This window comes from Gambusia affinis, linkage group LG01 (assembly GCF_019740435.1).
Source record: "Gambusia affinis linkage group LG01, SWU_Gaff_1.0, whole genome shotgun sequence".
NCBI classification, from domain to species: Eukaryota; Metazoa; Chordata; class Actinopteri; order Cyprinodontiformes; family Poeciliidae; genus Gambusia; species Gambusia affinis.
This window is the reverse complement of record NC_057868.1, coordinates 36647658-36659683: the sequence shown is the minus strand read 5'-3', so window position 1 is coordinate 36659683 and position 12026 is coordinate 36647658. Positions and strand designations below refer to the sequence as shown.

The 12026-nt window shown below is 34.5% G+C and overlaps 1 protein-coding gene across 1 annotated transcript; it reads left to right on the top strand.

Moving 5' to 3' along the window:
* The first annotated feature begins 3263 nt into the window (after positions 1-3263).
* On the top strand, positions 3264-10390 carry LOC122840200 (membrane cofactor protein-like). The gene is made up of 9 exons (XM_044132442.1): positions 3264-3341; positions 3823-3922; positions 4009-4197; positions 4880-4979; positions 5060-5133; positions 5213-5392; positions 6212-6391; positions 6918-6959; positions 9048-10390. The coding sequence occupies exons 1-9, from the start codon at positions 3330-3332 to the stop codon at positions 9086-9088; spliced, it is 918 nt and encodes a 305-aa protein (XP_043988377.1). The 5' UTR covers positions 3264-3329; the 3' UTR covers positions 9089-10390.
* Positions 10391-12026: the final 1636 nt, after the last annotated feature.

Genomic DNA, 12026 nt, shown 5'->3' with positions numbered 1-12026 from the left:
AAAGGAATTTTTACTAGTCAAAATTACAATCAAAGATATTTTTTAAATTTAGTTTTGTCTAGTCATTATTTGCTTTTAAGATCTCTATAATTTAGTTTTCACTAGTCAAAACGACATATCTCCTATCCAACAACCTTACACATCTGCAGTTGCAGTAGTAGCGTTGTTGCACTTCCAGTTAAAAATGTTAGTTTCTTTATGCTACTAACAAACTAACTCTGTAGTGAAGTATTTTACAGTTATAAAAATCATTTTATTTGAAATGTACATGTATTTATTCTGGATGAGTGAAATTCCAGGTAATTGTGTTGTTCCATGGAGGAACTGTGGCGCTCTTCCAGAAGTGTATAAAGGTGATATCGAATATAAAGATGGGACTGAGTTTGGTGATACAGCTGTGGCCACTTGTAGATCAGGGTAAGTCACACAATGGTAACTTCTAAGGTTTTATGTTCTAATTTATCAGAGTGTAAAGCCACATCTAGTCACAATAAGTTGGGAGTCATCATCTTACTTTTGATCTTATTAGTCTTTAAGTAGCCATGTAAATTTTCCCCCACTCTTGCCTCACAATGTTACTTTAGTGCTAATTCAGCTTTACAGTCAGTTGAAGATCGGATCAAATTTGTCTAAGCTGAAGACGCTCGCCAGTATTTCAGTCAGACAACAAAAATCTGCTGTGAAGAACCCGTTATTGTGTTCTCTAAGTCTTTTTAAAATGTGTACACTGTAATAGTTATTTTGGGGTGACTTCCTTATATTTCTTGTATTCTGAAATTTTCTGTATATTTAGTACAGTTAGATGGCTAAAAGGAGTGTGTTTGTATCACATTAGCCTGTGTACCCCAGCTACAAACTGTTGTATCCTAAAAAGGGAAATGGACTTTGCAACTATTTCACAAAGTTTTGTAAGACAAGTCTGTGTTAACCTTTGATAAAATATGTCAGCTGTAGCTTCTAGAGCCACAATGGTCATTTCAGTGTGACATAGATATAGTAGGACAGCGCAGTTGGACCCTTCAGTAATCACAATGTCAGTCGCTCCAAGTTGTTAGAAAGACAAAGCACATTTATTCAAGAATAAGTGTTCTGTTTTATGAAAGCATTCCAACAGCAAGCTGCTTTTGAAGGAAGGATGTTGAGGTTTGTGGTGTGGCTCGGACTGCAGGAAGTTACAAACTAACCTTTTAAAAGTGGTGGTGTGACAACATAACTGGCTGTACTGAACAGTTTCCTCTAAATGCTGCACTTCATTTCTGGTATCACATGATGACTAATAAATGAAGCTGAAATGTATCCACTCTGTAACTCAGCTTCATAAATGATAGTTTCTGGTCTCCCAAGAAGTTGAATTTGTGTGGATGCACAACATAAACAGCAAACCTCAGCAAAAACACCTAAAATCGTTTCCAAGTGGATGTGGCCTTAATCTGGGATGGAGTGGAAAACAGCCTAGAAGCAGTGGTAGTTTCTACCAGGAGTTGAGATATGTGTGCAGACCACTGACCCTCTCACACTCTTGACCAAAATACTTCTATACTTTCCTTCTTTATAGCAAGACTGAGACTGATGGTGCAGGTGCAAAAGTCTTCCAGATTTTTAGGCATAATTTGACATGTGTAGACAATGTTTGACACTTGTTTAATTATTTGTATTTGTTCTCTTTTTTTCAATAGTCACCATCCCAATCCTGTTGGTTCAAAACTACTGGATATAAAAATGTTGCCCTAAGAAGAACAACATGACCTCTGAACAATTTCTAAGGGAATCTGCCTTTCATATCAGTGCACATTTACCACTACAACATGAACGCTTCATCCTCAATCTCTCTTTTAGATTTTAAAGTTAAAAATATCCTGTAACGATATGCTGTAAAGACATTCATTATCACTCCATTCATTGTTTATATATGCCAGCACTACAGTAGAGAACAGCTTGGTATTTGCACTCAGATTGTTTTAAGTGAAATTTAGGTATTTAAAATCTTTTTTAATGTGTTATTTATTATAGTTTATCAAGCTATTAATGTTGAAGGTTCACACTGAAGAAAGCATTAGACTGTTAAAACACTTTTAGTGCTTTACCTGTGGCCATTTTTCATGTACCTGAAGGAAAAAAACCATGTGTTGTAAATTAATGTTTGTGTTAGTTTTCAAATGAAATGCCTTGATTTACCACTTGTTGAACGTTTGCATTAAGAATATGCATAATATTTAATTTAATCAACCAAGTTGTAGACAGAATGAAAGGAAATTAGTTTAAAACCTTTACGTTGTTGTATCTACTTACTGTTTTTGAGTACTTGAACCCTGGTATTGACTGTCATCTCAAAGGAATTTTGTGAATGTATTCTCAAAAAATGTTTGCACTTTTTTCTCTCTTTGGCAATATTTGGACATATTAGTTAATATACTTTTAATCAAACCGAACTTGAAGTTGTTCAATAAATTAAGAATAAACCTAAGTGTTTTATTTATTTTTTTACTTGTAAAACTCCTCAAAACCCTTTTACTTTTGTCATATTTACCCAACTTGAACCTGAATTCAAACTCACAACCTTCTGATTACAAGGCAATTACTTCCAACTGAGTCACAGACCCACCAATAACAGTCATCTTTTGACATAGTATTTGTCTGTTGGTGTTGCGGGAACCTCTATGACCATTACACTTCATGTTTTGATAGGGTGCTGTAATAAGAATATGGACTTATAGGCTGTACCTTAAAATAAAACCACATTCCATTGTCAGTTATAGTATGTACAACAAGGAAGGCTCTCTCCTCTCAATAGATCTCTTGAGTTTAAGGGATTAATGAGCAAGTTGCCTTGAATTGATTTCTCTGTCTAATAAATGAAATAACAGTTTCTTTATACAGGATTCATTAAAAAAAGATGCAAATCAGAGATGCTGGAAGAAGTAGAGGAGAAGAAACAATAATTTCACATCTCAGATTTTGAATTGGAAGGTAAAATATGGCAGCATATTCTGTTACTCTCTCTGCAGTATGAAAGTGTAGGAACATAAAATATTAGTTTGACAAATATGACAATAAAGCTGGATCTTACTGATTTCTTACAAGGAAATTTTAAATGACTTGATCTGGCTATATTCATAAATATTGCATTTGATTTAACCTTTAAAGCAAATGCATAAAACAGTGATAGACGTTTAAAAACAAATTGTGGTAAGCAGATTTTCAATTTGATCCGTCTCAGATGCATTCTATCTTACATAGTCTTCTACGGTAGGTGGCGGTATGCACACAGAGCTGGTAATGAAATCTTCCATCAAACACAAAGAAGATACTGAGAAAGCAGAAGGTGTCGGATGAAAGCTGAGGTACTGTTTTCTCTCTGAAAATATAAACGTTGTTTGCTGTAAACGTCAGCGCATAGTCTAATATTTGAGACGAACTTAGATTAACACATGTAGCTGCCGGTTTTACTAAGGTTACTTATCAAAGATTTGGTTCTTGTGTTTTGGCAAAGGAAGAAACAGTCGTATTGAAAAAGTGACGGTCCTTTTTGTTTCTGAATTAATATTTTTAATGATAAAATACTGTCGTTGAATAATGAACTGTTGTGTTGAGCCTGATGGTGATGAAATCTAAAGAAGAGTTACTGATATTTCTGACAAAAAAAGTAATATATAAATACATGCAGTTGTTTTTTCGGGGTTGACCAAGATAAAGAGAACTTAAATATTAACTCCTTTCGAGTTAATATTTTATAGAGACAAACCTTTTCGCGGTGACTCATTCTATCTCACCATCCTTGTTAACAATTAATTTACCTTCTATATTTGCATTCTTCTTTTCCAGAAAGGTTTCTTTGTCATTGGATTACTGTACTGGAACCTGATCATGAGTGTTTCTGCACTCTTTCTACTTAGCAGCCTTTGCCTTCCCATTGCTGCTCAGGGTGTGTTCGCATTCACACAGAGAATAGGAAACCATGTTCCTGTACTTAGGTTTAAATCATCCATTGTTTTATTTATTTTATTATAGGGCAGCAGTGCTCCAAACCTGCCGACCGGCAGAACATGCATCTAAAGGACGAGTACATCCTTAAAGACACATTTGAGGATGGGTCCACTGTGGCCTTCGTCTGTGATGTTGGCTACACACCCGCAGGAGGTTCTGGAAGCATCAACTGTACTGCGGGGATTTGGAGTCCTGTTCAGCTGACTTGCAAGAGTGAATATGCTTACTTAGCTAAGTTCTTACTGTAACTTTCCAGCAGCATTTTTTGCAATATGGCTCACTGCCCAGGGTGCTACTGTGTGAGGGAGCGTCACAAGTACTCAAAATCACCCCAGTGTAAGGATAGCAAGGAATTATCTGCATACACTCCTTGTTAATGATGCTGAAGTTGGTATTTTATTCAAAATTTTTGTTTGGTGGTTATTTAAAGGACTGCTTCAGAATCTAATTTATCTAAAATTGTCAAGTTTACACAGGATTATTTTATAGTGAGTTCATCTGCATTCTTGAAAAGTATGAACAAAAAGAAAATTTGTAGAACAAATGTTTGATTTTCTAGACTGTTTTCCCGTACTTCCTTATATCCTTAAAGACAACATTCTAGTAATTGCACATTAAAGTTTTATATTTGATATTAAAGTTTTATATTTAATATTCCACATCACACTATGCATTTAAAATTTGGATTTTAGGTTTTCATTTACAGACCAAATGTGCATTTGTTGTTAATTTCAATTGGATGTGGGTTTCTTAAATGCTTAACAGACAACAGACGTGTACTACCAAAGTGCAACATCTTTTAATAATAAGATAATTAATGACTATTTTAAGATATTCATATATTGTGTTGCAGTTTATAAAAGACAAATGTCATTCTTGTGTTTTTGTATTCCAGGGAATAACTGTGGATCTCTTGGTGAAGTGACTAATGGACAAGTTTCCTACCCTCAAGGAGTGGAATTTGGGGATAAAGCGTTTATCACTTGTAACAGAGGGTTAGTAGAAGAAAAATAGCTTGTGTTCAGAGTTGAATGAAATGTTCATCTTATTCTATTGTTGTTGTTTTTTTAATTAGTCATAAATTAGTTGGTAAAAGTGAAATCACATGTGGAATTCAAGGATGGTTGGACAGGTTGCCTACATGTGAAGGTTGGTGACATTTGCTCTTACTGATTTTATTAGAAATGTAAGTTGTGTTTTTTTGTCTAATAGAGAATTTGTTTTCTAGTTGTTAAATGTCTTCAGCCAAGTGGTATTGCAAACGGTACATTTGGGCCACTGAAGGAAGATTATGCATACAGAGAGGTTGTCGAGTATTCCTGCAACAAAGATTATGCACTCAATGGATCAAAACAAATAGTCTGTGAGGAAAATGAGAAGTTCACACCTTCTCCTCCATCATGCATCTGTAAGAAATTTAACCTTGTCATCTAAACGTTCATCATGATAAAAATTTCAATTGCACTTGAAATTTTGTATGCATTGTATATAAAGACAGGCAACAAATTTTTTCCCACATTATGATGTTAAATCTGACTGAACCATACCTGTTTTAGGGGAGTTAGGATTACCAAATTATTTATTATTTACCTTTATTTTTGCTAAATATAATTTAATAATCTTTTTACAATATTAAAATTCAAATGAATTTATGCTACATTTAGTATTTAGTATTTATATTGTAAAACTCTTGGTGAACCAACCTGCAGATTGTTTGTGAATGTAGTCCTCTTAAAATCATTTTCTCTCTTCGTGTTATCCCATCTGACTCAGTGATGTTGAAATCAAGACACTTTTATGTCATACTGTTTTCTCTTACCTGAAGGTAATCGTTAATACTTTAGCAGTATGTTTGGAGTCGTTGTCATGGAGCATTTCAGTGTGAAAAGAGTTAAACCAACCAATGAATTTTTGACAGCACTGTATATGTAAAAATGGTTTATACTGCAACTGACTTTAATCCAGTGAAAAACCTGATGTTGCATAAGTGTACCTATACAATGATGCTGGAATACTGATTTGGATTTTTCTTTTTTTTTGCATTTAGTAAAATCTTTAAAAATTGACAATAATTTATTATATTGGAAAAAAATTTGGGAAATTTTTTTTATTCCTGAAAAATATAAATGATTGCATTTAAAACTATTGCACAGTTTCGTCAGGAACTGTGCAATAGTTCCTGACGAAACTGTGCATGTTGTGTAACATTTTCCATTTTTGGTTTCAGGGGTTGAGTGTAAGGATCCTGTGATTCCAAATGCAGAATATATTGACGGTTCTCGGCCTCCACATAGGCACAAGGCTACTGTGATATATAACTGCAAACGCGGGTACAAAATGATCGGACAAGATACCCTGACCTGCAACATAAGTAGCCAGTGGCATCCTAGAATTCCAGAATGCATCAGTAAGTCCTCAATAACAATTATCACCATTGATTGGGTAACTCTGAATAATCAGTAATCTCTTCATCGCTTTACATAAAATGATTATGGTGTACATGTAATATTACAACTTTAAATCTCACTTCTTCCATAATTAGTATCTATTTTTTCTAGAATTGCACTTATCTGAAATCATAGAAACTATAGAATGGCCTCATACACATACAGATTTATAAGCAATAAACTTTTACAGTTTTCTAGTTTTTCTTCTGTATTTTTTGTTTGGTGATCTTGAATGCTTTGAAAGACACCTCCAAATAAAATGTATTATTGTTATTATTCTTATCAATATATGTAGAAATCTTGTGTACACAATGTTGGAGCAGCGTATGGACTTGTAAATGTTTTAGTTCTTGTTAAATATTCTATATATTTTTATACATTTTACTTTTGTCATAGCTTCTTGTAATGACAGAACCACTTTGTGAAAAATAATCCCATTATCCAATCCCATCATTTCAATTTTATTTATTTATTTACTTTTTACAGGCAATGGAAATGTTGTTGTGGGAGGATTACTGGGTGCACTTGGTGAGTGTCAATTTCATCTTAGATGATAATTATTAATTTGTTAAGTAAATCCCTACATTTCTGTTCTTTGTTTACAATGTAATTAAATTAACAATCTCTACCTACTTTTAATTAGCCTAGATGTGAAAACAAAACTTTTTTAATAAACAGACTGCAGAGCAGAAATTATGAATTTTAAAACGTTTTACAATCAACCATTTCGGACAATTCAGTAATGTGATGAGAAAGACACCCCTCTGTTTAAGCCGCCGTAGCCTTTCACAAGTCTGCTTATCAGGTTTTCTGCATTAAGAAGACCACAGCTTAAGGTTTTCTTTCACATACACATACGTGCATTCAGACTTTTCCCACACCAAGTTTGAATGTTTTAAGATAAGTTTTAGACAACTTTTCTATGTTTGTGTTTGGAGGAAGTCCTTCGTTTCCTGTTTGGACAAAGATGCTAGATATTGATGACAAACTAGACTAACTGGCTGTGAAGAAGAGCTTCTTCTAAAATCTCCAACAATTTCTTGGTATCAAACGACTGAAAATGAAGCTGTGACTTTAATGCTAATCACTTTCAGAATGCCTGGGTTGAGTTTGTTTTTGGGATTCGTGCTTTTAGTGATCAGCTAAATACATCCTTCTATTGTATTTAGTGGTGCATTGAAGCATTTGTTGGCGTATGTTGCTTTGGCCACATCTTTAGCTTCAGACTGTTCAAACTTCAGGTCATTTGATATGTTTAGACTTTAATGATTAATGTATTTAATACCAGCATTGGTACACAGTCTTAACTAGGGGTCCCTGGTGCAGGATGTGCAGCAAAGCCCTTTTGGCTCCTTTTCTAGAGCAAATTGTCCTGGCACATATCGGATGCTGACTTCTATGGGATGCCTTAAATGTTATTAAATGGTATCACTGGGAGAATTTCAGGAACAAAAACTATTGCTGACCAATAAGAACAGAAAGACAATCAAGGTGACCTACTATGCTTCCTTGAACAGCTTAGAATAGGTCTATGAGCTACGTGCTATAAAAACCATCTTCATAAAATATTTTATGCAAAATTATTCTTCTCCTCTGTTCTGCCTATTTACAGCTCCAGGGATAATGAGCTGCTTTAGGGCATGTTGTCACTCTGAATACAAATAAGTTGCTTCCATCCATGTCCCCCCAACTCGATATTTACACTTGCATGTGAAAATGGCTGCAAACAGATTATACAACAGTACTTTGAAAAGCAGAAGAGCCTCCTACATAACCAACAAGAATGTAGCAAGTTGTTTCTGAGTGGCAAGTCAACAACAAAACACTTGTCCTTTCCAACAGCCATTTTCTAGCTCACCATATGTGCTTGTGCTCCGCTTGGGTTGCTAGGTAACGGTAGGGTGACCATATTTTCATTTGGGAAAACCAGGACACCTTGGAGCGGGGTGGGGGGGATCTTTGTAGCAGGCCTACATAATCCTACAATAACATATCGCTTTGGCATGTTGTTGGCGTACTGACAGCCACGCTATCTATCTTCTGATTAAGAACAGGGCTGCCCGCACTGACGTGGCTCAGGGATTAAGTCACACGCAGTGCAGTGCCCTAGTGCCCGTAAATTTAATGGTCCAATGAAGGTAATTTAAAAAACAGGACATTTCATCACTTTCTAAAAAAAACCCGGAACGCCCGGGGCAGGATGTGAAATACAGACATGTCCCGCATTTGGTCACCCTAGGTAACGGCCCACTGCCCGTCAGTTGTGACTCAACAATCTTCAGGTTTTTGAAACGACTCATTTTCCAGACATCAAAAATAATTAACTTGGTTCATCTTGAGTTTTTTGGGGGCTGCTTTTAGAAACAGCAGCCCCCAAATGAAAGTAAAAAATATGCAAAATGTGAATTTTGCGTAACAGATCCCTTTTAAAATTAATCTTAAAATAAAACTAATGCCAGTAGATGCATTTATAAAAGTTTTTGTTCATGCTGCTTGATGTTATTTTCCTCTCTCCCTCATTATTCCTGCTAAAAATTGCTGTTTTACAAGTTTAAACATTAAACTGGTCGTCTAAAAGTTGTTTTAAAGAGTCTTGTTTGTTTTCTTTTTTCACAGTAAGCATCACAGTCATGTTGGTTCAAAATTACTGGATGTAAGCGTATCATCTCGAGTGGAAGTCTGTCTTCTGACTGATCTGGGATGTACCTGTCTTTCATGTGCTGTGCAGTCTTTGTCATTTCTTGGGAACTTGATCCAAAGCGGCATCCTGGGACAGATGTAGATCAAGCTCTGTCCCTGTTTGATTCATTCTCTATATAAGCACTTCAGCATCGAGCTTGGCCTTTGTAGTCAGATTTACAAGTTGTCCTAAGCATGTGCAATTAATTATATGTAAAGCAAGTTGCTATAATACACTAAAAATGTATTATTTTAGTTTGAAGCTTCACATAGTAAGATTGCTGCTCAGAAGGTTTTATTTGTTCCAGAAATATTTTTCATTAATAAGAAATGAATCATGTCATGAATGAGTTTTGTGTTTCTAATAGCTGATCAACCAGTGAGTCTTAAAGGTGCAGACTGAAGAAAACAGAATGAATTGCTGGACAAATCCATTGTGCCTGAACAAATGCCATACTTGATGTGCCTGAATGAAAAGATGTTAAGTATTGTTTTGTTGTAATGTATGTCCTTAAATATTCTTGATGTTAATTTATTTCTTAGCCAATTGTAGTGTTATATTACTGGATAGAACTACATATTACACAGAATATCAGTTTCTGTGTCAAATTAATTCAGGTTTAATTTATTGCTGCGTTTTTATAAGGGGACAGTATCACAGTATCATGTAAAACCAAAGTTTTTTAACTTTATGTCGTTCTATAATGTAATTGCCTCATCAAAAACGTACCTGAAATATTACTTTTATTCTTTCACGCATGTTTATGAAATCCGTTAATCTCTCCTGGCATTAAGCTGCAAGGTCAAATTTATTTTAAGTCATGTGACATATGCCATATTTTTGCAAGAACTGAAGCTAACATAGTTCCTTGATTGTGATATAAAGTGGCTCTATGTACCTGAAAAATACACAATACTGCCCCTTTAGAAATACTTTACATCGAAGAGTTAAGGTGTAATATCTCAACCATCTAAACATTGGAATTAACCTGGATCACACAGGGATGTTTGAACACTGCTCTAAATATTGCACTGGTTCTGTCTTTTATTTATGAAATATATTTAAAAAAAATGTTTTTTGCTGTATTTTGAGCAGACAAATGAAACCTGCATTTCCCTTTCCTATTTAAAGAAATGTATTAAATAAAAAAGAAATCCAGTTGTACTTATTGCTTGGTATTGTATTGACTGGTATTGACTGGAGCTTGCTCACATCTTACTTGTTATGAATTTCTCTGTTTGGAAAATGATCAACGCAATAAATCTGTTTACATCCTTCATTTATAAGTGCATTTGTTACATCTTTGATGGTGTATTGTGTATTTAATTTGAAGATGTTAGGAGAACACTCAGAATATGGGAAGAATTTAAAACTAAAACTCCCCCATAAAATAGCTTTATTTAAAATCATACTATTATAATTTAATTGGATATCAATACAATTCTATGATAACATAGTTTCATATTTGGTAGTTTTTGCTTTGTTTTAAGTTGGGGATGTTTATAGTGCTGTGAAATGTATTTGTCACTGAAAGATATATTTTTTGATATGTTTGGATACATTTCTTTCATTGTTTCAGATCATCAAAAAATATTTTGTGAAAGATGACGTGGGTAAATACTGAAAGCACCTTGAAAATGTTAGGGGTATTTATAAAAGGGAAAAAGCTTTTATACAAATATGGAATCAGACAATTGGCACGTGAGTGGATTAGAAGTTACCTAAAGGACAGAGAACAGTTTGTAGAAGTTAATATCTGTTTTATACAGTATCATTTGTGGAGTACCTCAAGGATTGGTCCTTAGATCTGTCGGGTCTATTTTTATTCCCAACCGGCAAAGAATCAACCAGAAACATAAATTGCTTTTTTGCAGATGAGGGGAGAGAAGCCAGACATGGAGAACCGCAGTCAAAAGACTGTCTGGGATCAATTCCACCGGCTCTGAGTCCTCAGCTGCCTTTTATTATGATAACAAAAAGGAGGTTGGGTTTCTTCACACAGGCAGTTTCGTCAGAGTCTTCTACCACAGGCTGTTCTGGAACATTCTATTACACCCTTACAATAGCACAAGACTGACCATTTTACGTCAGCTTCAACAGGAAGTTTGATAAAACAAGAAGAATGAGTGTTTCTATTCTCCAAGCAAACAGCCAAAGAACAGTTAACACTGTACCATACTTTTATGGTACAGTGTTAACTGTTCTTTGGCTAAAGAACAGAGAAAAAACACGAAAAAATAATAATATTAAAACATAACCTTTCAGACAAACTCATTATTAAATTAAATTAAATAAGAATAAATCCAATAAGATATTTTCTTATGTATATTAGCATTGTCACCATGGTTCCTGTATCTTATTCATGGATTACAGAACTTTATCAGGAGAAAATATTTAAAAACTGCTAAATGTAGTTGGAAATGAATTGACAAATATTTTAAAAAATGGGTTGATAGTAACTTGTATACTTGTAAAACAAAATTTAGGATATTTTGTATTAGTACAAAAAGTAGGGCTACTCTGTAAATGTCACAAAGGCTAGTCTTTATCTTCCACTAGATTAAATCCTCTTTATATCAAACCATCCCAGTTGATTAAATATTCTTGTAATTTACTATTTACTTCCCCATAAATATATAGTTTTTATTTGATTACTGTCTCAGATCCTTTGATGAGAGTCTTTGCCTTCTTTCTTCTCAGCAGACTTAGACTTGCTTGGACTGCACAAGGAGAGTTCAAACTGGAAAACAGAGGCTGTAGTACCTGGAAGTTCTTCCATTATTTTTTAAATACAGCAACTGTCCTAAACCCCATCATAGATGATGCCAACATATGAAAGACTCATTTGAGAAAGAGAGGGTTTCAAACCTTCAATTGGGTCTTCACCTGTTAGAAGTCATGTTAGGCATTTTTGC

Coding starts and splice junctions, on each gene's coding strand:
- LOC122840200 (XM_044132442.1), top strand. Junction 4,198..4,879: donor TGTTCAGCTGACTTGCAAGA/GTGAATATGCTT, acceptor TTTGTATTCCAG/GGAATAACTGTGGATCTCTT. Junction 4,980..5,059: donor TTTATCACTTGTAACAGAGG/GTTAGTAGAAGA, acceptor TTTTTTAATTAG/TCATAAATTAGTTGGTAAAA.